Source organism: Podarcis liolepis (genome assembly GCF_965112155.1).
Source record: "Podarcis liolepis genome assembly, chromosome: 1".
NCBI classification, from domain to species: domain Eukaryota; kingdom Metazoa; phylum Chordata; class Lepidosauria; order Squamata; family Lacertidae; genus Podarcis; species Podarcis liolepis.
The window spans coordinates 88,027,688-88,054,177 of record NC_139554.1 but is presented as its reverse complement, the minus strand read 5'-3'; the positions used below and the strand labels follow the sequence as shown (position 1 = coordinate 88,054,177).

At 41.1% G+C, this 26,490-nt stretch overlaps 1 protein-coding gene across 3 annotated transcripts; it reads right to left on the bottom strand.

Moving 5' to 3' along the window:
- Window positions 1–242: 242 nt before the first annotated feature.
- Window positions 243–26,074, bottom strand: CYP27C1 (cytochrome P450 family 27 subfamily C member 1). 3 transcript variants are annotated; one of them, XM_083490236.1, is made up of 9 exons: window positions 25,134–26,074; window positions 16,201–16,391; window positions 14,262–14,461; window positions 13,003–13,212; window positions 12,136–12,299; window positions 9,555–9,721; window positions 6,402–6,480; window positions 4,383–4,586; window positions 243–1,958 (listed from the first exon to the last, which is right to left on the bottom strand). In XM_083490236.1, exons 1-9 carry the CDS (start codon window positions 25,491–25,493, stop codon window positions 1,839–1,841), a joined length of 1,695 nt encoding a protein of 564 aa, XP_083346362.1. In that variant the 5' UTR covers window positions 25,494–26,074; the 3' UTR covers window positions 243–1,838. The 3 variants fall into 3 exon arrangements, with proteins under 3 accessions (XP_083346362.1, XP_083346364.1, XP_083346363.1); XM_083490238.1 differs by having other exon boundaries at window positions 16,201–16,318; window positions 25,134–26,052; XM_083490237.1 differs by having other exon boundaries at window positions 16,201–16,388; window positions 25,134–26,034.
- Window positions 26,075–26,490: the final 416 nt, after the last annotated feature.

The window sequence follows — 26,490 nt, the reverse complement described above, 5'->3', positions numbered from 1 at the left end:
CACCAAGCATGCCTCTGAGGGAGGCAGGACCTAGAGAAGATCTCAGAGCCCAGGCAGGTTCACATGAGGGATTTATTTATTATGAAGAGCTGATGAAGTAGACTGTATAGACTGTAGGCAACAAAGCTCATGCTGCAATAAATGTGTTTGGATTGCTGGCATAAGGCAGAATAGCCCTATGATGTCTTTTGTTTTTAAAGGTGCTGACAATTGTAACAATTTCAGACAAAATCCAGGGCTGTTATATAATTACTTTATTATGGCTAAGGGACAAATAGGGAGAATGATCAAAGTAACTAAACGTATTTATTAATGATAGAAAACTATTAAAATGTTTCTCTTTATTTTTATATCATATGAAAAGTTAACTTACAAAAGATCATAAAAACATATTATGACTTTTGATAACAGCTAATGCAACAGTCCAAATTACAGTGCCATAAAGAAATCAAACTGAGAACCAGTCATTTGATCCCCATATAACCAAGTTCTCAGAGTTTCCCAAAAGCAAGCCTAAATATTGAGAGCGCACAAGTTTTGATTCTCTGTTGAACTTCTCCAGAGATGGAGAGAGGGCTTCACAAGAAAGTTGGACAGATACACATTTGGAAAATTAATGTGAAGCTGAGATAAGTAAATGTCAAGGTAGTAACAGCTGGCTTGAAATATCTAATGTAAATGTTTCAAAGTGAATAACCTTCACCCATTTTGTACATATCCTTATTCAATCTTACTAGTAACCATTTAGCTGCAGGTATAAAATGGTTTCACTACACAGTAATTGCTTTAATAATGCTTTCTGCATAACAGTCAGATTGCTGTCCTCCCATCCTGTAACAGGCAAAAGTTTCAAACATAAACTTGTCTGGTTGCCACTAGCTATACAAATTGCTTATATGAGCAACTACAAAGTGCACATTTTTCAAGTACATAAACACCATGTCATTTATCTATCTGTCCTAGAGAGGGCAGTAGCCCACACAAATAATAAAGTTTTATGTAAAAGCAGGATATAGAATGTGCAATTACACACACACAAAAATGTCAAGATACTAAAGTAAAGCTTTTATTCAAAATGAAAGCTATATTTGTAATAACTATAAATTTTAAAAAATGACAAATATAAAAATTTATTCTTTAACCATTTATGTGACTTGTTGGCTTAAATTTACATAAACTTTATATCCCTTTTGTATATTATTCTAAAAAGCTTTTTTGAAATAAAAATCAAACATTGTAATCTAGACAACCTATAAGTTTCATAATTTTCTTTAAAATGTCTCAATATTTCAAAATATTATACTAGGTTTTTAGTACATTATAGTTAATGCACAAAAACTATCAAAAAGTTAACCAAAGTCAAAGTGGGAGACACGAAGAGAGCAAACAAACATTACTAACCAGTGTTTATCCTGCAGTCAGTCACACTTATCTTTAAGAATGAGTTTATATTTTATGCAAGTGATAATTGCAGATATCCTGAGGATGCAAATCTGTTACCAGTTATCTCATAATTGCCTTTTATCACAGGCAATCAGCTAACCATGGGAACCCAGCTGGAAGAGGTGACAAAGTGATTACTACTTTGGCTATCATTTACTAGAATTTTGCAGAGGATGTCTCAGTTCTTTACTGGTACAACTGCTGCCTTTACCATAACTCTCAGCATAAAGAGGAATGGTTCTAATTTGGACTTACAGAATGTTCTGCATGAACATGTATAATTGTTTAGCAGGAAAAAGAGAAACCTCTAGGGAGGCATATAAAGCTTGATTACAGGAATCCCATCATGCAGCTTTCAGTCAGAGGTCAGGCCGAGGAGTCTCCTAAAGGTCCTACTACCATTTCCTGTCAGCAAATTTCACATTGATGGAGTTTGCAGGAGTCAATAGTCCATGGGTTTTGGCATAAGCTGGTTTAGTTTTTGGAGAAATTTTTATTTCAAAATTTTGAAGCAGCTTCAAGGATAAAAAAACAGAACACTAGAATTAATAAAAAGTGGATATGACAAAGGCAACAAGAATATTGATAGTCCTAACAGCCTACATTGTGGCAGAATCCAGAATCCAGTGGTACCTCGGGTTACAGATGCTTCAGGTTACAGACGCTTCAGGTTACAGACTCCGCTAACCCAGAAATAGTACCTCGGGTTAAGAACTTTGCTTCAGGATGAGAACAGAAATCGTGCAGTGGCAGCGGGAGGCCCCATTAGCTAAAGTGGTACCTCAGGTTAAGAACAGTTTCAGGTTAAGAACAGACCTCCAAAATGAATTAAGTTCTTAACCCGAGGTACCACTGTAGAGGAAAGAGCCTTGTTGATTCCCAACAGTGGCTAGAGAAGTGCTTTTGTGAAGCAGCCATCTCAAACTGTTCATCCCCTAGCAACTGGCATTCATTGCCCTTTAACATGCGCTTCCATTTACCTGTTATGGCTAACAGCTGTTCTCTGTGAATACCTATTTTGTAAAAAGCTCTCTCATCCAATGGTCATCATCACCACATCTTGTAGCAGTAAGTTCAGCAATTTAATTATGAGTTGTGTAAGTACGGTCTCTCCTTTGAAACTACTGCTAATCAGTTTGATTGGCGACTCGAACTCTCAAACTACCAGAGGGGTGAGCCATTGATCCAGGTAGAATATCCTAGGGCACTACAGAGACCCCACGTGGTGTCCACTGAAGGAACTTGAAGTGGAGCACTGGCAGTTCTGGGGTACACTACTCCAGTGAGACTTTTTCAGAGTAACTGGATCAGATGGTGTGCCTTCTGAGCAGCTTTCACCCCTAGAAGCCCTTTTCAGCTATTAATCACTGGTGATGAAAATAAGCTGCTACTGAAAGGGCCCAAGTATTAGGCCCTTTGCTTTAGTCTGCAGAGCCTTGTGTGCCAGGACAGAGTGGAAGAGTTTTCCATAAACACTCACTGAACAGTTGTTTTTGGAAGGTCCAAAGACTGAACTAAGGCTGCAGTCCTGTGTGTGCCTGAGAGCAAATGCCATGGAACTGAGCAGGGCTTACTTCTGAGTAAACATGCTTCGGATTTATTTCAAGGCTTCATTAGTACGCACACTAGCAGTAAGTCCCACTAAGCAGAGTGTGGTTTATTTCTCAATAAGCAACTGCAGGAGTGGACTGTAAGATTGTGCTATGGGGGAACTCGTAGCACAACCACTATCTGCCCAAAGCCAGCTTGCTATAGGCCCCAAACAGCTGATTGGCACTTATGGGAAGACTGCTGAGATCAGCTGCAGTATGGAGTGCACGGTAGGGAAATCCATGGCACAGCTGATGCCGATCCAAAAAAGGTGGGATAGTTTTGCAATAAAAATAATAATAACCTGAGCTTCCTATAAGTGCTGATCAATTGATTGACACTTACAGCAAGTCCCAAAATGGGGCTTGGTATATAGCCAAATATATTTGCATGACTATCTTGAATTGAAGCTATTCATGCAAAGGATCTTCTTCTGTGGGTGCAGTTTGAGACACACCCACAAAATATTTTTTGTTCTGTTTTATGTCTGAAGGTCCTGTCAACCTGTCAAAATGACCGACATGGGGTTGAGACAGCCAGGATCTGGTTTGCTAGTTAGATCATGTTCCTTACCCCTGCCTTAGCGGAAGGACAATATCAGAAATTATATAAGTGAATGATTTCATTATATAATTCAAATTAAGAATTGGGAAAGCTAGCTTATTTGCTATTACAGATCACTCTTAGGACCATAAATCTATAGCCTTTTTTACTTTGAGTTCAACAATACTGGCACTTACAGCCAAATGGCCCACGTGACTTGCACCAGTGGAGCAGTTTGAGGATTGGGTCTAACAGTGTGAACCACTATGTGTCTACTCAGAAGTAAATCCTATTAAGTTTGATGGGGCTTGCTCCCATGTAAAAGGGTACAGGATTGCAAACTAAGTCACTTATTGCCATTGCATTTATAGACCCCAATCCTTGCAAAAATATATACAGTGGTACCTCTGGTTGCGAACAGGATCCGTTCCGGAGGCCCGTTCACAACATGAAAAGAGCACAACCCACATTGGCACGTTTGCGCATGCACAGGTTGCGATTCGCCTTTTCTGCACATGTGCATGATGTCATTTTGCGCTTCTGTGCATGTGCGAATGGCGAAACCCGGAAGTAACCCTTCCGGTACTTCCAGGTCGCCGCGGGACGTAACCTGAAAGAATGTAACATGAAGCGGACGTAACACGAGGTATGACTGTACATATGCTAAACTTTAAACATGTGAGCAGTCACACTGAAAAGAAAGTTATTGCTGGTTCAGGGAATTAATCTGCATTTCTGAAATACAAAATCACACATATTTTAAACATTTTATATAGGAAGGAGATGTGCTTTAGTAGCCTGCTTACCTGTATTAGTGCAAGGTGAATTTCAAGTTCAGCAATTCTTTTTCCTATACAACTACGTATACCATAACCAAAGGGGATGGAACCAAAATTATCCACTCTGTCCATATTGCTTTTCCTTAGCCAGCGCTCAGGCTGGAACTCATTTGCTAATGGGAAATTCTCTTCCTGATATGATGTAGCATAATGACAGAGTGCCAGCTGGGTCTAATGAAACAAATGAACATATATTTATATATAATTTCCCAAATGCCTGTTAATGAACTACTTATAGTTTCCTAAATATACATTTTATGCCATTTAATATGAATTCAGATTATTCACAAGGATCAACACAATTGCTTAAAAAGTTTTTAAAAAATTGGACAAGCTAAGATGCTAAGAGTGCAATCCTATATACATGTACTCAGAAGTGAGTCTCACCAAGTTCAATAAAACTGGATGCCCGATCTGTATAGGATTTCAGCCTAAATCAGACAAAACAGAACTGACCCATTTATAAAAAATTTGTACTAAAACCTATACTTCTTTAACTTCACAAAAAGCTGCCATGCTCTCTAGATTCTTCCTCCTAGGAAAAAAAAGGGTGGCTCATTAGGTCTACCTTAAGTAACTAGTGTGCTTTATGAGCGTGTCTCAAAGCAACTATGTGTGTGTCTCCAAGCAATCTCAGCTAGGTGGTTCCCTTCAAGGAGCACACCATACTAAATTTGACATCCTCTCACATAAAAGAAAATCAGGTGTTTGGTGATTCAGTTAGTTGTATCAGCATAATCAATTACTTTTATTGGGAGGGTTGTTGGATGCATGCCTGAAATGCAGCTTCAAGGCAAAATCCATTTTAAAAGACCACTACCCTGCTTTTGGGATGCGGGTGGCACTGTGGTCTAAACCACTGAGCCTAGGACTTGCCGATCGGAAGATCAGCGGTTCGAATCCCCGTGGCGGGGTGAGCTCCCGTTGCTCGGTCCCTGCTCCTGCCAACCTATCAGTTTGAAAGCACATCAAAGTGCAAGTAGATAAATAGGTACCACTCTGGCAGGAAGGTAAACGGTGTTTCCGTGCACTGCTCTGGCTTCACCAAAAGCGGCTTAGTCATGCTGGCCACATGACCTGGAAAAACTGTCTGCGGAAGCGGATTAACACCGGCTCCCTTGGCCAGTAAAGCGATATGAGCGCCACAACCCCAGAGTCGTCTGCGACTGGACTTAACTGTCAGGGGTCCTTTACCTTTACCCTGCTTTTGGCATACCATTCAGGGGCAGGGGATGAAAGCAACCAGCACTGTGGAAGAAAGCGGGCCAAGGGTGGTCAGAATGAATGGTTCACCAGTCTTCTCCTTATGTCCAGTAATTTCTCCATTCAACAGCATGGCAAAGGGGAATACTGAAGCAGCTCATCTCATGTACCATGTCCCCTGATACATATTACCCACAAGGTAAAAGACCTCTACCAGCTAACTCCTGTTCCCATTCTTCGGGTTAGTGTTTTACCCAACTTTTTATCGGTGGAGAGCAGAATAACATGTAATTATACAAAAAGTACAATTTCAAGTTACCAGTTCCTACACTCAAATAGGTTGAAAATACCATACAGTATAATTTTAGAATGTTTCTTTAAAAAATGGCACCTATGTTTTAAGCTAATGACTTCACATGGCCAGGGGTGTTCCTAGGCGCTTTAAGCACCTGCTGCACATGCTCACAACACAAATTTGCATGTACTAATTCATGTGTATAAATGGCTCTGAAAATTCAAGATGGTGTATGGCTGTGCCCAGATGTCCAATAAGCAAATGAATTTTGTTCTGTTTTTTAGAAGTTTTTTTAACAAAGGAAATCTGGGTCCCAAAGCAAAAGAAAAGGAGCTTGGGATCCTGAATAACATCTCTGAACATGCCTAAAATTAAACCAGACTTTCACATAATAGCTCATTTCCTAGCAAAGGCAGTTTCACGTATCCAGAGTAAATCTGTGATTTCATCCTTTCCCACTCCTTTCACAAAGCCATTGTACAACTCACCCCTTTAGGTATCAAGTATCCTCCAACAATCATATCTTTCTGGGTTACTCTACCGTTTCCTGGTAACACTGGATATAACCTACAAACAAGTGTCAATTAGATATTCAGTGCCTGTAATGTTATATTTCTTTAGAATTATTTGAAGGTGCCCACAAATGGGAAGATAGGAGGAATTCAGTGAGTAAACACTGCGTATTTGGATTTTTAACAAGGTTTTGACAAAGGCCTTCAACAATGGCCCCTATATTTTTAAAAATAGTATTAATTGGATAATAGAACAGGGCCCCAATACTAACTAAATTGTTGGAAGTACAAGGTAAGAATAAACTTCTTCTTCTTTTTTTTACAATGTAGCCAAGTAAACAGGGAGTCTGCTTCAAGACTGATGCCTCTTAACAAATTGAACAGTGAGGCAGCCAAGGTCAAAGAAAGTACCAATTTATTTAGGATGGCAAAATCTTAAAAAGATCGTGAAGAGATCTAAACTTATGTGTGGCATGTCATTGGACCCATGCCTTTAGCAAGGCCACATTCTGGATCTGGTCTTCCTGACTGGCCAGAAAGAGGATGATTTGAAAATGAGGGATTGTAAAAATCAGTTTCTTGTCATGCTCAGATCACTTCCTGCTGAGATTTTGGTTTTCAGCAGCTTTTTATCTCTGCAAAAGCAGGGGAACTATTATAACTTATTGGAGGCCGATGTATGCAACTAATTTCCAGACAGCTCTGGGAGATTTTTTGGCTGATATGATTGGTGCTCCCTGTCATGTCCTCCTTGATCTGTGAAATAAACAGGTGACCCAGGCTATTGGCACAATCACACACACCCCAATGTCCTCTCCCACTTCATACAGCCTGACTCCTTGGTATACACCAGAGCTTAGGACAATGATATAAGCTGGGACATCTTGAACACAAACAGAGGAAACCTCCAGATGAATGTAGCCAAACTAGAACCCAAATAAGGGCTCATTATTAAGCCTACTCAGTGGCAATGAAGTCAGCACTATTATATCCAGTAGAACTTTCCCATACTGCAGGACATTTTATATTCTGACTCTAAAAAGTTGGTGGAACCGATGGTGGCTCATTATAACTTGTTTGCAAATCATTTTGAGAATAGAGTTGCCTGCATCCATGAAGACATTGACTTCGCTATTATAGCAGGTGAATCTCAAGAGATATTTAGAACATTATCTGGTTCTGTTTTTTCCGATGAGCTTCAGTTGGTATGGCTCGAGGACATGAACAAGGTGTGTGGATTGGTGTGGACAGTCACATGTGCTCTTAACCCATGCCCTTCATGGCTGATAAAAAGTAGTAAAGAGGGGGATGGGCAGTTGCTTTTAGTTAATTAGTGTTCTTTTTATGTATTTGAAATTTTGTAATATATTGTTTTTATAATTGTACATAAATTTGTAGTAAGCACCAAGTAAATGTAATAAACCACTACTAATACTAACAACAACGACAGCAGCAACAGCAGCAGCAACTACTACTATAACAAACTGAGTGATTGGGTAACAGACTGACAGATGAAATTCAATGGAAGTAAAATGATAAACGTTCCTAGTTTCATATATAGAATCTAGATTGGCTAAAACCATACAGGATCTTGGGTGTATCATAGAAAACTCATAGTCCTACAGCAATGAAGAAGATAAACTCAATATTAGAAAAGGGGCTACACTTAAATGGAAGTATCATAATGCCATTTTTTAAATCCATGATGCAGTCGTCTCACCCCATCTCAGTAAGAGTAATGTCAAGCTGGAGAAAACATAGAAAAGAGCAATTTGCAATATAAAATTATACATGTTTACTCAGAAGTAAATCTCACTATATTCAGTGGGGTTAATGCATAGGATGGCAGCCTAAAATACTGAAGGAGATAGAGTATTATTGCTATTATAACTGCAGCTATAATCCTAAACACACCTACTAGGGAGTAATCTCTACTGAACACCATAGAACTTACTTCTAAGTAAATGTGCATCTGATTGTGCCGTTAGAGAAGATATGCAAGAAGTTTACAAAATTGTTTTGTTTTGTTCTGTTTACAAACCACAAACTGATCAGATAAACATGAGAGGAGTTCCATCTCATGCAAAACATATCAAATTAAGAAATGCTTGTTTGTTAGTTTTGTATTGTACTTGTCCACTATTGCCACTTGATCCTATGCTGGTTACTAGCATAAACTGTCTTTCAAAAAGAATTATCCAACTTCATTGAGAATAGTCTATCAATAACTATTAGCCATACAAGTTAAAAGGGAAAGTCTATCTTCAAAGACAGTCTACAACCAACTATCTTTACTAACTAAAATAGTGTCTTTCTCCACCATGCCTTCCTTGTAATCTTCATTGAGGCAGCTGACTAGATTTTATTCAGGTGAAGTAGGAACCCATGGTTTCCTGTTGCAATAATGAGCCTGCATAAGCCTCAGGCTCATATGTTTTCTCTCCATGCACAAGAAACAGAAAGCCAAGGTTTCCATTACATCTGAATTTTGGGAAACCATGGTTTTTTTCTAAGTGTGATTGGTTAGCAAACTAGGATATAATGCCACAGTTTAAAACTGGTTTGTTTTAACTAACCACACTAAGAACATACCACAGTTTCCTGCATTCAGACATAAGGGGGACAGTGGTTAGTTGAAAAGATAAAGTAGAAGTTCCCAATCTTCTCTCGTTGCATATGATAGGGAATGGGAGAGGAGTATGCAAACAGACTCTCTTGAAATAAGAGCACATTATGTAAAAAAAATCACTTTGTTTAAAGAACTATGGCAACTTTGTGAAGCTGCAGGTGGAGCAAGTTTTTGAACCTACTGGCACAGTACTCTGAATATTTAACTCAAAAGGAACTCAGAGAAGCTTCTCTGCAATGTAGGGAACCTACAGCCCAATTCAAAGTCTGCTTAGTCAGCAAAAATGTCCAATTGAATTCAACGTTGCTTGCTTTTGTAAATGTGCATTGAGATGCAACCATAAATCACTATTTAAAACTACAGAGAATAGTGTGACATACCCTAATACAAATAATGAAGGGGGGGGTTAAAAAGCACAATTGCAATTTAGCTAAAGCAAAGACACAAAACAAGAAAGGAACAAAAACGTTTAATGGTCAACTTAGTTTTTCTGCACTTACCTCAAGGTTTCTTTGAGAAGGGCTCTGATCATTGGTAAGTTGGGGACGTCATGTGCATCAGGGATTTTATCTTTCCCCAAGTTATTGACTATCTCTTTATAGACAGAGTGCTGCACTTCCGGGTGCTTTGCTAAAAGGTACGTCGCCCAGGATAAAGTGAATGAAGTCTAGGGCAGGGAAGAGACAGTACCAATGGGAGGGAAAACATTCAGTAACATTTGCTAAGCAGTAGCATTTTTCATTTTCAACCAATGGTTTATTATAACCTGAACAAAACACAGATATGATTATTATTGTTGTTCTTCATAACAACAGCTAATTTTTATAAAGCTCTTACCCAAAGAGCACAATCCTATGTACTTTAACTCAGAAGTTACTGACTTCCCATGGTAACCATGAGGAGGGGCAAACAGCAGTTACTCCACTCATTCCAATTTTGTGCTACGCTGCCTCCAGTCCCTCATTTCATTATTTTCATTATGTTCTGCATTATCGTTTTTCTAAAAAGCTCTGGACAGCCTCTCTCAGTAGAGGCTGGGAGCCGTGCCTAACTACATAAGAAATTGCTGTGAGCTAAACAGTGTCTCCTCTCAGGTTCCCAGCTCCTTCACATCCTCTTCAAAACTGGCACCGTGCTAAAATAACTGAAGTGCTTTGAAGCCCAGTAACAGCTGCCCTATTCTATTCAAAGTCTTTAATAACCCCTTTTTGTGCCTGCTGCTTTTATATTTTAAATCATAGCACTGAGGGACCAGGGCTTAGACACTTCCCTTCATATAGTACAGAATCATGATAATCTGGTTATTACCAGCTACAGAGGGAGATATGCTCTGATAGCACAAAACATTGCCAATTCAGGTTCTATAAAAGAGCTTGCTTCAAAACTAAAAGTCGAAATGCATGTATAGAACATATATATTTGACACACTTTGTTTTATTCTAAGGTCCTCAAGTTAATGTCCCCGCCCTTCAGGCTTAAAATCAGAACCTACTAAATTCAGGTGTGGAATTAGTTTTAATTAAAGCAAATTATTTATGTTAAATAATATCTTAATCATGCTTCCATAGATTTTGCTGGGGAGAGTATTATAATTCAAATCTGTAACATAAGGTAAAATAACATCAGCTCACCCTTACCAAGGGCCGGCCCTACCATGAGACAGAGTAAGGCAGCTGCCTCAGGTAGCAAATACTGAAGGGCAGGGAATCCTGCACCCACTAAAGTCACTGCCCTTAAGATGCAGTGGAGGATGTTGAAATAAGATTCAATCGCCTGCTGAGCTTTTCTACATGGAATGGGAATGAGAGGATGAAAGTTCTCGCCCTTTGCTTAAGGCAGCCAAATGCCTTGGGTTGAGAGCCAGTGTGGTGTAGTGGTTAAGAGCGGTAGTCTCGTAATCTGGGGAACCGGGTTCGCGTCTCCGCTCCTCCACATGCAGCTGCTGGGTTACCTTGGGCCAGTCACACTTCTCTGAAGTCTCTCAGCCCCACTCACCTCACAGAGTGTTTGTTGTGGGGGAGGAAGGGAAAGGAGATTGTGAGCCGCTTTAAGACTCCTTAAAGGGAGTGAAAGGCGGGATATCAAATCCAAACTCTTCTTCTTCTTCTTGGGTTGGCCCTGTCCTTGCCTGATGGCATGAAATACCATTGTAACTCTTATTACTTAACAACACACTCACTTTTGCCTTGCCATCTTTCTTAGAGAAATTCTGATAATGGTATTTGTTTTACATATATGTAGGCAGAAGAAGACTAGTTTGCTGCTCCTCAGACCTCAGCTATAGCTTTACAGATTTATAAAATTTATTTATGTGTCTGAGGTAAGTCTGATATTAGAGAACAATGCAACAGCGGGTGACATGGTGGGACTGCACCACCCACCTGACCTCCCATCTGGCTGAGTCACTCCAACATACCGGGATGGAGAAGGGGAGGGGCACAGTGGCAATTATGACAACACAGTGCAAATCCACCAGCGGGAGGGAGCACTGGATTGACCTCGCCACCACCACACCCCTCCTTCTCTCCGTTCCAACATGTTGCAGTGACTCAGCCAAGCGGAGGTCAGGTAGGTGGTGCAGCCCCACTACATCATTTGCTGCTGCAACAATCAAAACATGAAATGCTGTTTATACTGTATTCTATAGGAAGGAAAATAACTCCATATTTATTTCTCCTTGGTTGCCTAAAAGCAGGTTTGCTTTTTGCCAATTATTTTTATTGATTTTCCAAATTGTTACAAATCGAACCAAATTAATTCAATTTAATATGCCTAAAAGGAGGTTGTATCTTGCAGGTTTAGGGATATTCTGTCTTGAGATAAATTGACCAGACAGGGCCAGCCCTGCTTTGAGCCAAGGTGAGCCGTTAGGCTTAGGCAACACATTGGAAGTGTTAATGTGAGTCCTGATCCCATTGTCACTCTGGATTGAAACTCAGAAAGGGAGAAACTAAAACAGTCCTGATTCTCTTTCTCCCCCTGCCTCGCTCTCTCATAAGGAATTTAGGAAATGTCCACTGAACAACAATAACAGCAATCATATTGATAATGTAATAGCAACAGTCATAGCAGTAAACCTACTGTATCAACTCCTGCCAAAAGCATCTCAGTCATATTGGCATAGATTTCTTCCACTGTAAGTTCTTTACTATTAAGCAGAGTTGTGAGAAGTCCACCATCTACCTCTTTCCCCTGGTCCAAAAGGGACTTTATATCACGTAATTTATTGTCGACATGAATTTGACCTTTGCGATGAAGAAAGAAGAAGGGGGAATGCATTTGTTAATCAGTGAGATTTCATTTCTCAAACTGTTATTTCTCATTTGTCATTTGGTGACAGCAAACAACACAGGGCTTTCATAACAGGTTTAGAGTTGTGTGCTGTTTTTTTTTTTGTAAGCTCATTGCACATTGCTTGCTAGAAAACTGTTCTAGCTCTGCTAAACAAAGTGATCTGCTGGGCAAAGCACATAACTACAGCCCCACATAAATTCTGTTATACAGCAAATTATACTCAAAGCAGGGGAAGCGGCATGGCCATTAACATGGCTGAAATATGAGATTTTCTTTTCTTTTTGCTTTCTAGGTAAGGTGCAATGAGAAGTCAGGCTCAGTTGAGATGTTCCTCTAAAGTCTCCAAACCATAGTTTGGAAGATGATGAATGGCCTAAAGCAGGCGTGGTGAACCTCATCCCCAAGGTCCAAATGCAGCCCTCTAGGTCTCTCTGCCTGGCCCCTCAGACTCTCCCTAGAGCACACACCCTCTTCTCATGCCCCATCCCTTGCTGGTCCTGCTCTACGCCTTCCCTGGCTGCTTCTGCCTTGCTGGAATACATCCTTGAACTGCACTAATGCCTTGCTACATTTATTAAGGAAGAGGAAAACATTGCTCTCCAAACTACTGCAAACTTATGAAACCAAAATGATTGGGGGAAAAAAACAACTTACTAAATCTGAAGAGTCCATCCCATGATCTACAGAATTCTCTCCAAGGTTTTGGAATAATTGGACGAAGCCATTTGGGAATGGCTCCTGCATACATGGTAGTCTTGAAACTACTGAACATCAACTCCAAAGCTTCAATGTATTCCACAGTGTTCTGGGGGATCTGGTTTTCCAAGCACCCCAGGCGGCACTCATACAGAACAGTTGCCACTCCTACAGAATAAAAATACCTTGGGATTTATTCTTTTCCTTTCCAAAGTAATTCAAAGTGCAGAACTAAAGAAAGCTAGCAAACACCCCCACAACAAAAACCAATGGCCCAGTCCTATGCACATATCTGGGAGGGAGGCCCATTGTCTCAACACACATGGGATTAAGCTGCATGGCTATAATATTGTCTGTACATTTACACTAGTGCCGGATTTACGTATAAGCTAAACAAGCTATAGCTTAGGGCTCCACTCTCTTGGGGCCCCCCAAAAAAATTAAAGGAAAATTGTAATTCACTATTAATATACTTCTTCTTAATTGTATTTCAGTTCAACAATTACTTTGATAAAATACCTATTTTGTTATGTGCAAATGGCTTTAGATACCTATTAGGTCCATTAATGACCATATAGCATATATTCAACACTAAAACAGTAATAATTTGTTGTTGACAAAGGACAGCTGGACATATAAAGGGCCCCATTACCTTCAGTAGCTTAGGGCCTCATGAAACCTAAATCCAGCCCTGATTTACACACAGCATTTTTTGTGGAGTAAGGCAACATACACATAGCATATGGTGTAATGGTGCAAACACTGAATAATGCACTACATTACACTGAAGAGGAATAACGTACAGTGCAACTTTATCCATCTGCAGCACAGATGAGCCATATATGTGGACCAATGTATGCCTATTAATGACACCAGCTCCATCCACTGTTGTCCATGTCCATGCAGTCTGTGAGCAGCCGTCCAACACCACATGTGCACTTTGCAAGCAAAAAAAGTCAACTACCAGTGATGTACTGTGGAATGTATTGCGAGACAATTATATTGTTCTCCTTAATAGCTGAATACTGCTTATCGAGACGTTGTACCTTTGTGTAGAACATAAGTGTGTTCCTTTTGCCAACTTGAGTAATGCAAGAACAGTTGTTGTTGTTGATGATGATCATAATATTAATAATAATAATAAGCAATAATGGTTGATGAAACACCTACACAGCCACATCTTCCATTAATTTCTAAGAATGAATGATCAATCTCACCTTCCATTGAATACTTGAAAAAAAGGCTGTTAACATTTGTCACTGTTTCCCCATCTTCTTCTTGATTTCTGAGAATGTGGATTCTCTTAATTAAATCTGCAACAACTTCATTAACTCCTCCTGAGAAAACGGCAACATCTTTGGGTTTTACCATTTTTTGCCTTAGTACACGCCTCATTTTTAGCCACTGTTCCCCTTCTCTGGAAGAAATAACAGTTTAAAATGATCTAAATAATTATTTATGTCAATAAGTAAAAAAAGAGAGCATCTCTCATTAGAAAGCCTTAACCAAATGTTTCTATTCTTGAAAGTGTTGTTGCAGGAATAATATTTGTGTGCTGACTATTCAATCATTTAGATTTAACAAGAAGCAGATAGCACATTGCCTTACTGGTTATATATTACATATTTTACAAACTGGTCCAAGTCTAGTTTCAAGATAAATAACCATAAAAAGAGATAGCAGTGCCCTTTAAGTTGCCCATCAACAATTAGCACTTGAAAAGCAGACTGAATAGGCAAACAGTTCATCTGGTCTCAGCTGTCGCTACTATATTGAGATTATATATTTCCATTTGAGACTCGTTTCTAAATGTGTGTTTGTGCTTTAGCATATGCAAACCTGTGTCTTCTTTTGTCCTCTTGTTTTGATAGTTTTTTCTGATTCATAAGAGGCCACCCTAGAGGTGAGGTGTGCTCACACATGTGAAATTGTGCAGTCTGATCAGATCAGTTAGGATACAATTAAGTCCAGCTGCCTCCCCATTTCCCCCTCCTCCAAAAAAGGTGCCTAGCACTGTTGTTTGAACAGCGGAGATCTTTGTGTATAGTGGAATATATCTGGATCAGTGCTACTGAATTTTGTTATTAATATATATCAAACTAGGCAATGGGGTGTCATAACAACTCACATGTAAATTAATTAGAAGTTTTGAGAAGAATGTGACCCATACCACTCATACCAATTTGATCAGAGTTTGCTTCCTGCCCCCTGTTTCCATGAAATGCATCTAGTCCCTGCTAGCTTCCTTATACTCTTAAGTATATTGAGGGGAGATCTGATGTTAAGCTAGTGGACCTGATGGAGGTCACACTTCTCCTTCACTCCACTGTGCCCTTGGGGTATGTGGGTGGCTGCAGTGGGAAGGAGAGGATCAATAAGCCCCATTTACATAAGAAGTCGTTTAAGCAAGCAAAATGCTGCAAGCAAGGTGATACAAGTGGATATTATACTTTAAGTCTAATTATTACATGTTCGCTTTCTCAGTTGTGCCATGCCATTTCAAATTAAATGCCTTTCACTTCAGTGGACTTTAAATATATATAACAGTGGGGTGATTGAAGCCTAACATACAACGGTTTGACTGCATATTAAAAATGGGTGACATTCTGTGTTAGTCAAACACCGAATAGATCCATTGATGTTGATGGACTTAAGTTATTGGTTTACTCTGAGAATGACTAACATTCCAATAATTTTTTTTTTTAAATTTGACTAACATTGTCACCTTACGCGTTTACTATGGGGGAAATGGAACATTCCATCTCTAGACTTACAAAAGAAATACATTTATTTTTGTCCATACTGTAGCATTAAGATGTTGCTAACCTTTACTAATGTACAGCCTAGTTCTTACTACATAAAGCACTTAGCTGCTGCAATGTTATCATGTGATAAAAGCAGAAGAATGTCTGTGAGTCATAAAGGGATTGGCTTTCTTTGGAATAAGCACATTGCATCAATAATTACTCTGAAGGTTCCCTAAAGGCATTTGCCAACACTCATCCCCATAGGTATATAATCATGCTACAAGCACATTCTTTCAAGAAACGCATTAATCAAAAACAGTTTAAAATGTATCATCAGTGTCTTTTGTGTGAAACCCAAAGATATAAACATTGTTTGGCAACGTAATGCCAAAAATACCATTGCACTCACGCAGATATAAGTCCTGTAGCTCTCCCTCGTAGATCCCTGTATTCCTGCCAGGAATCCATGTCAGCTCGTTGTGGCGCGGATCCTTCTTCCCGAAGAACCTGAGCAACCATGTCTCGATCTGCAATGGATACAACTAGTTTGGGACCAAAATGAGACTTGAAAATTTTTCCATATTCCCGAACGTGCTTCTGCTATGAACGAAAAGTAAATTTCAGATGAATACATTATTCATTCTTACCAGCAAGAAAAAAATATATTCATATGGCTATGCAGTTAGAAGTAATGAACTACATTATAGCCTGGTTTCCCAGATTCCCTGGCACCTGAAAAGCTGCTGTTGCAAAACTCAAGGAGCTGAAGCAAAATCTGATTTTAATCTGAGCCCAGGGGCATTCCCCCAGGGCATGGTTCCCTCTTCATAATGCAACATTACAAGTTCTGCCATGGACAAATCTGTATTCTGACCCAGGGAATTAAAAACAATATGTTCGCTTCAGGCATGGTACATAATTTCAAGAACTTGAAGTAAAAGGTCAGGTGTGCTTTCTGTTTTGCCCAGTTGTGAAACTTATGAAAATGCTCTCTTTCCACCACCCCAGTGGTCAAATGTGTTTATTAGAGTTCAGGAGAATGTGTTGTTAGAGCATGCAAACAATATATATTTATAAACATTATAAGTGTTTGACATAGTCAACATTAGATGTGTCTGAATAATTTTTTACAGTGTGTAAGGATTGGAACAAGAACAGAAAGTTAAGAAATTCCAACAAACCTGAAATGGAACTTTGCCCACATTTTTAATGTTTTGAAGTGACATTTTATTTATTTTACTTTATAATAAAAACTTAACAAAGCAGTGTACAATAAAGGAAGATAAAGTATAAAATATGAAAGATTAAGAACTTTATACAGTGGTACCTCGGTTCTTGAACAGAATCTATTTCAGAAACCTGTTCAGCTTCCGAAACATGCAAAAACTGAGGTGCGGCTTTCCATTGCTTGCAAGAGCTTCTTGCACTCAGCAGAAACCATGTTGCACATTCGGGTTCCAAAAAACGTTCAAAAGTGGAAGCATTTACTGCCAAGTTATCGGTGTTTGAGAACCAAAATGTACGACAATGGAGGTATTTGGGAACCGAGATACAACTGTAAATGGAAGTCTATAAAGCCAGTAATACAATTAGACAGTTATTATTCCATAAAATGGCAGGGTAAATGAAAGTCTTCTTAAATAAAAATATCATTACTGGCTGTCTAAATATAAGAATGCTAGGTGTTTCAAAATGTAACTTATTCCAGAGGGCTGGAGCTGAAACTGTAAAAACCCAGTTTCTATTGTATGCTAAGCACACATCTGGGGCATACAGAACTGAATAGTGCTGTTTCCAGGCAAAGATATATATATGAAGAGAAACAGTCCCTTAGGTAACCTGGTCTCAGACTGTTTAGGGCTTCAAAGGCTAAAAGGAAAACATTGAAATGATCTCTGTAGCAAGTTGGTAGCCAGTACAGCACCCTCAGAACAGGTGCTATATGGTGCTGACTGGCTGTCCCAGTCAACAACCTATCTGCAATATTCTGCTCCAGCTGCAGTTTCTGGACTAATCTTAAAGGAAGCCCCACATTAAGTGCATTGCATTAATCCAGTCTTCAGGTTGCCAGTGCCAGGACCACAGCAGGCAAGCTTTCCTTAGGCCAGGAAAAGCCATAGCTGTCTAATCAACTAAAGCTGACACAAGGCGTTCCTACCCACCAAGGCCACATGCTCCTCAGGTGACACAGGAGACTATATAGATATTCCTTCAGAGGGAATGCAACCCCACCTAGAGCAGGTTGCTGACCTATCTCCCAGACACAGAAACCACTCACCCACAGGGCTTCCACACTGCCAGGTTTTAAACTAAAAGAGGGATTCAACTAAGTTGTTGTGTGCTCAGAATGAGGTCTGCTCATGCAGTGGAACTCCCACCTCCCTCCAGGTTTGGGAGCATGCTAGGGGGCACATGGGCAGAAGAGATGGAGGAAAGTCCCATTGTGAGAATATACTCCCTTCCCCACATGCATACACCACTTAGCACTGTATTGAATTTCTCCATAGGTTTATTGGCCCTCAACCCACCTAGCACTGAGCTCTGTGCAGAGCCTGTACTCCTGACTCGGATCTAACAGAGGAATAGAAATATTTGTCTTCAGCATACTGGTAACACTTTGTTCCAAATCCCAACACATTCATACAGATATTAAACAGCCTTGGGAAATAATATTGCCCTGCAGAACCTCATAGTACAAATTCCAGAGGCGCAAACAGCACTCCTCCAAAGCTACTCTCTGGAACCAACACTGCAAGCAGTATGGGATCTACCAAGTGCCCACAACACCATGCTACAAAACCAGTCCAGAAGGATACTGTGGCCAATGGTATCAAAAGCTGCTAAGAGATCAAGCAGAAGAAGCAAGAGCATACTCCCCTTCTCCCAATGAAGGTCATACATCAGGACAAACAAAGGCAATTCAGTCCCAAATCCAGATCTGAACCTAGACTGAAATTAGATGAAAATAGCTTCATCCAAGAATGGCTACAGCTCATCCACCACAACCATTTCAATCTCCTTTCCAAGAAAACATTAGCAGTTGGTTGGTAACTATCACAGACTAGTGGGTTGAGGGTTGCTTTTTGTTTCTAGGAACAGCCATGTTAGTAAGCAAAATATTCCATTTTTGTTCAGTTCTTCCTTCTGCAATACTTTTGGTTTTCCCATTTCTTGGAAAAATCTATTTATGGTCTATATACTGATTGCCAAGGGAAAAAATACATGCCCTTAAATGTCCCCACCTTACAGCAGCTTTAATCTTTTAAATACATTGCAAAATTATATATAATTTTAGAGGGAAGAAGGCTTATTCATATAGCAATGAATCTCTGCCAGCTGGAGACAATAAGAGGACAATTATGAAAGAAGAGCTGGTGAAAAACATTTGAACTATGAAGAATTTTAAAAAGTGCCTTCCCTAGCAGATTATATTACATAAAGATGAAATATTATACTTTGTTTAATAAATTGTGACTGAACCACTTTATTTCAAAACTGAGCAACAAAATCTATTTAAAGAAAGAAAAACTAAAGTTGTGCTTGAGAATTCTGAGATTCTTCTGGAAATTATGCTCAGCATTCAAGAACTACGGCTTGGATCTTAAACTGCCCTTCTATGAATAGAAAGAACTCTCATCCAAGGAAGACTTCTGCAGGCAGAGGGAAAGGTGGTGATTTTCATCCATTCCTCCCCCCCCCCATGTTGTTCCTGGAGGTCCCCAGGCCTCCAAGGCATATTTTCAGAGAGCACAGAGGGCTGCAGAAAAAGAACAGAATAAGTGAAAATCACATTACCCGGCATGTGCCAGCTGGAGTATTCTGTGAGAGTTCTGCTCTCATGAGAATTTAGGGATCCAGTCTGCTGTGGCCTCAGTAGTGATGCAGATAAGGGCTTTCTTCACCAAAACGAAACAGAAAATCTAAATCTGGCAAATGATTTTTAAAAACCTCCTAATAATCCCAATGACGTTTAAATGCTGTGCTGTGAAATATTGCCTGCTCACTGCGCTCACCAATGTCATACAAGCATTTAATCTTTGTTCAGTCATTAAAACACTGTTTATAATTTATGTCCGTCCATCCCGCTAATGTCACATACCACTTCACATGCAAATATATAGATTGTTGGGGGGTGGGAAATTCATTCTCTGCTTTCTTGCTTAACAATGCAGAGAACACATTGCATAGCTATAGCTCTTCTAAATGAAAGATGTTTCTCTTTAACCAAAGCAGAGCTAGGCATAGATGTTGTGGCCTGGCTTAATGTTGGAGTCAGGTTACTGACAAACAGAACCTTCATTGTAAAACCACTCAACTCCCTCCCCCACTTTCACATATGGTGTGATGCATGGAACATTCTGCATGTCAGACTGCATCTTTTAAGTAGCGGCTGTGATTGCTCAAAGGTTTCAGATTATTATTTTTTATTCTATTCACTTACGTTCTTAACAGAGTTTTATTAATTCTTTTAGAGAGTTGCATAAGTGTGGTGGTTTGCATAAAACTCTTGAACAAGAAAGCTACACAGTATTACAGACTGAGTCATGTACTTGCTTGCTACCACTTCCTGTAGCTTCCAATAAACTGTAAATGGTTTATTTCCCTACATGGATGTAGAATTGAAACAAAATGTTTGAGTTGATTATTTAATTAGCTATCCCCTTTCTATTGTGCAACCAACAATGTGAAAGGGTGGCTTTTATGTCAATATTTTCAATAAATGCATGGGTGATATGAGGAGTCTAACATGCAGATGCCTTTGTGAAGCCCACAGGCAGGAGTTGAGGGTGTACCAGCCACTAGTTTCCAGAGCCATGCTTCCTCTGAACTTGAAGGTAATATACAGCAATCATACCAAGTGCTGAGGCCTTGCTGATGAATTGGAACAATTGTCAAATAACAATAGTATGCTTGTGGAAGACTCTTGAGAGTCCTATGGACTGCAAGAAGATCAAACCGATCCATTCTTAAAGAAATCAGCCCTGAGTGCTCACTGGAAGGACAGACCCTGAAGCTGAGGCGCCAATACTTTGGCCACCTCATGAGAAGAGAAGACTTCCTGGAAAAGACCCTGATGTTGGGAAAGATTGAGAGCACAAGGAGAAGGAGACAACAGAGGACAAGATGGTTGGACAGTGTTCTCGAAGCTACCAGCATGAGTTTGACCAAACTGTAGGAGGCAGTGGAAGACAGGAGTACCTGGCGTGCCCCATGGGGTCACGAAGAGTCGGACATGACTAAACAACTAAACAACAACAAAATGCTTCTGGAAACTGGACCCTCTTTCAGTGATATTTGGTGCTGTTCTTTATTAAGTATTTGTGAAATAATCTTGATATCCATGCTGAGACCTCTTTAGTGACTTAATGGCACGAGTGGGCTGTTCTTGGTACGGATCAGAACCTACTTATACTACAAATTGCACCTTGGATTTGTACTGGACAGGACACTGGAGATCAATACATGGGAAATGTAGTTACAACAACATGGATAAATCCTTACCTGGTGATTAGCTTTATAGTGAATACAGCCTTCTTGGGAGAGAGTAATAGTAGTTAGGATAATCTGCCTATATAAAGGCTAATGGTTACAAACGGTTTCTTGACTGCTCTCCAGGGAATTTCCTTCAAATCAATATTGCAAGTTGTCCCACTGAAGTACTAGTCAACTTCTAAAGCAAGCAGATAGTATGAGCAGTTGACACTATTGTTCCTAGACACACTATCCTACATGCCACAGTTCATGGTCCGGCTGTGCATTATGCTTCATGCGTAATAGAAGCTAGGCTTCTTGTTTTTATCTAAATAATTACAGCCAGGGGACAGGAAGGTTATTCCTTCCCTCCCCAGTTGTGACCCTCCAGCAGTTTCTTTTCTTAAAAAGAAAAAAATGAGTCCCCATTGTTGCCAATTGTCTCCCTGTCTCTTCAGGTTTGATCCCTAATATTCTGTAGAGTTTAAGACAATGAAGAGGTAGGGATGACCAAACACAGACCAGAGCCTGTGTTCTTTTGTGGTAGTGATGGTGATGTGAAAATCTTACTTACCGTATCTACTACCACTGTATCGACAGTGGTCAATCAGCTGAACTTTCCTGGGTAGCTATGGGCCTGTTATATCCAGGTCTCTAATGGGACAACAAATCAGCCCTGGTTATCTGCTGTGCTACATTTGCAAAATGTGTTGAAAGAAAAACTGTTTGTATCCAAGCTGATTTAGCTGCTACATTGAAGGAGAATAACATTTTAGATGTGTCCTTGCCTTCTTATTACATTTGCAGAATGAGTTTTGTTGTTGAATTTCCTGAGCAGGTAGATTGATATTTGGACCCAAAGTTCCTGCCATGGAACAGTACCTCTGCTAGTGCGTGGGGGTTTCTTTCTTGACAGTTTTCACCTCTTGAAAACTGGTTCCAGAGGAAGAGGGGATTGAGATGAAGAGAATTGGGAAGGGGGTTTAATTACGAGCCAGCCTTCAGTCTACAATTAATGGGCAATGTGACTTAGAATTTGGTAGGTATTTATCCCACAAGCTTTTGGATAAGCTTGCTAGGTTGGTTACGCAGATTGTAAATGCCCCTTTTATATGAGCATGTAGGAGGTGGTGGTAGCAGTGATGATATCTCCTTTTGCAAGTCAGTCCCAGAAGATGTCAGTAAGTCATTTCCCTAAGTTTTCATATGTCTTTTACTCTCTGGTCCTTGCCTTCCAGTTCCAGATTTCTTCCATTTCCTTCCCTTATTCAGTGTGTATAAGGTACAACTGAGCAGCAAGACAACAAGATTTGGTGAGATCTCTATATGCTGTTGCCATCCCAATTTATCTTTCTTCCTCATCCAATCCAGAAGCTGCATAAGATCCCACATGGATTCTAACATGCCTAGAACTTGGATGTAAGTGAACTGGCAAACTAAATCCAGAAAATACTGAACTGATATTCTGAGCATGTGTTGTGATCTGTCAGTTTTACAATCTGAAATCAATGCATTTGACTACTTAGCTAGCCTCCAAGCCAATTCTGAAGTATTCTTAATTGCATATAAAGACCTGAACAACTCTGGACCAGTATGCTTGAAAAACCAAAATCCTCTCCATTGCATTAAGATCAGCCAGCAGTCTTGCCACAGCCTAATGATGATCAGCTTGTGGTAACAAGGAAGCAGGCTTTTTCATTGGTGGCACCAGTGTTAGGAAATGCATCCCTTACTTAAATATAGGAGGTCCCACCTGTATTGGTATTCCACTGGTTTTTGAAACATGCTTGTTTACACAAGCATTCCCTTGATCTCTCGAGAGTCTCCTATTTTAATTACTGTGGTTTTTTAATTGAATATTTTAATTGCGGATTCTTTTAACTGGATTGTTTCATTGTGTGTTTTAATTATGGATATTTCTATTTGATTGATTGCACAGTTGGTTTTCATACTTATAAACCACTAAGAATGCTCTTTTGGCATTAATCCATATAGAAACGAATGAATAACAATTTATTACTGTATTCATAATAATATAACGTTGTGATGCATTTCTTAACTCCTGTTTGCCCCCACCTTTACCTGTGAGCACTAAGATCCACTGAGAATACCCTCTTAAATATATTAGCAGGATATATCATATCTTATCTTTCATTAGCAAGGGAATATGAAAGGACCCCTCAGCGGTTACTCACAACTACAAAACTTCCCAGTATGCAGTATTTGATGGTCAAGGTAGCAAGAGAGAGAGAGAGAGAGTAATCCATTTTAAAACCTGCTGAGGCCAACCTCCCGAGGCAAATAAAGCAGTCCCACATGTCGAGCAAAACAACCGGTCCCTGGGATGAAAGGCTTAGCGAAGCAGATGTAAAACGTTAGCGCTGTCAAGTGCCAGGAACAGCGTGGATGGCAAATGCACCAAGTCCTTCGGGGCGGGGGTGCAAAATGTGTTTTTGTGTGGTGTCAAAACACTCCTGGCTCCATAGCAACCCTCCTGTTATGCGGCGGGGGGGGGGCGGGGAAGGGCTGAGCACAGAACCAGATGTGGGCAAATTAGCAGCCAAGCACCAACCCGAAGCGGGGAGGGGTGGGTGGGTGGGGAAGGGATCTTAGCGCTGCCTCTCTTCAAAATCACCCTGCCTCCCCCCCCCCACCGCCCCTTTCAGGCTGGAAAGCAGACAACTGCTGGTCCCACCACCCTCCTCAACCCCACGTCACGTGGGGCTCATCTCCCCGCCAGCATATGGGGCGGCGAACGGAGGCGTGTGGCGCCTTTTGGCTGGGGAGGAAGAGCCCTCGTCGCCCACATTTGGGCACCGGGGAGCCTCCCTGCGTCTCCTCCAGCCGCCACCGTTTCGCGCTCTCTTTCAATAGGGAGCGAGGGAGAGGGAAGGAAGGAAGGAAGGAAGTTCGCCGGGAAACGGGGAGGGTTTCAAAGCGCCCGCCTCCGGCTGAGGGGACGCTTGTGCAACTTTCTCGCCGGCAGCTCGTGCTGCTGCTGCTCCCCCCCCCCCCTTTCTCTCTCGTCAACCATATCTATCTATCTTTCTATCTATCTATCTAATCTATAACGTGCATATATGCTCAACGTCCCCCCCTCCCCCGGGGACCTGTGTAAACGAAGGCGACAAAATGGTCTCTCCCCGGAGCTGAGGAGAAAGGTGCGGGTTTCAGCCCTGCGACCCTGGAGCTCCCTCGTCAGCACCGCGGCCGAGAGCGGTAACCTCACGGACACACATACGACGCACGAGGCTGCGCCACGCGCGTCTCCCGCCACGGCGAGACGGTCCGGGGGGGAATAGTTCGGAATAAAAGCCTTGACCAAAGTCTCGCGCTCAGACATTTCCGACCGCAACACCTCCTTTTCACGTTCTTTTCAGTCCCCTCAGAGCATCTGCCACAAACAAACAAAAAACCACCTCAGAAGTCACGCTTCAGACTTCAAAACTATTTAAATACAGCTAGTTATATTTTCTGCCACCTATTTTCTGACTTGTGGGTAAAGTTATCAGACTATATATATATATATATATATATATATATATATGAACGACACACACACCCCTACAAACTCTCTAGGTTGTATCTGCAACCCGATATTTTACAAAAGGGTTCATCATATACTCCTGGAAAACAAAGCAAAGGCTACGTCTTGGGGAAATAACACAAAACTGATTTCATTTTCTGAATGGGGGGGGGGCACACACACAGCTGCCCTCCTTGCTTCACAATCAGACGACAAGGGAGCCCTGCGAGGGGAGAGAAATGCGTGTGAAATCTTCCTGTCCCGCCACCGTGATTTACTCGCTCTTTTGTTGCCCAATTTCGTCGACCGTCTCCTGCCACGGATCCCCTTCCGCTCAATGGTACCTGGATCTCGTGAATGCGGCTAAAGCCATCCTTCCAGAAAAACTCGACCAGATTGGAGAAGGTCTTAGGTCCGGGCATTTCCCTCAGGCTCCTCACTCTCTGGTGGCTGGGGTGCTGGCAGGCGTCGAGGAGGAGCCCCCGGGCTCCACGGTCCGAAGCTGCCCCCATCTCCTCGTCGTCGTCGTCGTCTTTGTCCTCCGCTCTCGCAGCTGCCTCCTTCTGCCCCTCCAGGGACGGGCTGCCTGAAAGTTTGGGCAGCTGGTGAAGCCTGCTGACAAAAGCCACGCCGCCAACGCAGCTCCTGCGAGGCTCCAGCACCTGCCTGCAGTCCCTTCTCAAGACCTTGGCGAGGAGAGACATTTTCTCTGTCTGCTGCCCTTCAGGGGCTGCCGCCTTTCATTGAGTCGCGGCTCCTCTGTGGGATTTCTCGTCCAGCAGTGCTTCTTCCCCAAACTCTTCGCTGCCTGAGCATCAGTTTACACAGACCATTATTAAAGGCTCCCTCCCCTGAGGCTGGGAAAAGGCGGAGTGGCCTGCCATGAGGGGAAGGAGGCGGCATGTATTCTGTTTCATTTAGGTCAGATGAAATGCCCCACATGAGTGTCTGATCTGAAACTGGTCAACATGCAGGTTTTTCTACTCTCCTCCCCACTGTTTTGGCAAAAAAAAAGGAGGGGAGGATTTGGCTGTGAGGCGCCTCTTTCTCTTGGTCGGCTTGGTTTCCATGTGTCAGCTAATGTTCAGCCAGATTCCTAAACTGCACAAAGAAGGGCACTCAGTGTGCAGCAGAATAACCAAAGGGGGAACCCTGAGTTATTCTGTACACAGAATGCTGAAAATGTATTCAAAACTGCATAAATGACACATCTTTGCCATGATGTCCTCCACTGATCCTGATAAGTGTGTGCATGCATGCCTTTTGCTTCTTACATATTGCTGGAGTACTATAATAGTATCTTGTAGCTGTCTAACATTTTCCAGTTCAACAGATTTGCTTTACGTCAGACCTGCCGGACATTGCATAACACTCTCGTGCAACAGTATCCATGCCTACCATTCTGGTTTTGTTTACACAGAGAATCATCTAAGTTTCAAACTATATTGTAATCTCTCTTTGAACTTTTCAAAAGTTAAAACCAATGAAAACCGATCAACATCAGTGAGCTCGCAGCTCTGAGAGAACCCGAACAGATTCTTCCCCTCACTTCTCACTGCGTAAGTTTTCTTCTGACTTGCCCAAACGTAGCGCTGTTCTTGGCTGAGTTTCTGTCTTGGCTTTTCCTCTACTCCCGCTCTGCATTGCTGCTATGTAAATTTTAACTAACAATAAAACATAATTTTCTATAGGATTATCAAT

Excerpts from the sequence above, each read along its gene's own strand:
- CYP27C1 (XM_083490236.1), bottom strand. The coding sequence starts at position 25,493 with ATGTCTCTCCTCGCCAAGGTCTTGAGAAGGGACTGCAGGCAGGTGCTG. Across the intron at positions 14,462-16,200 it reads GCTACAGGACTTATATCTGC|AGAAGGGGAACAGTGGCTAA; the intron begins GTGAGTGCAATG and ends TATTTCTTCCAG. Across the intron at positions 1,959-4,382 it reads TTCACCTTGCACTAATACAG|CTGCTTCAAAATTTTGAAAT; the intron begins GTAAGCAGGCTA and ends TTATCCTTGAAG.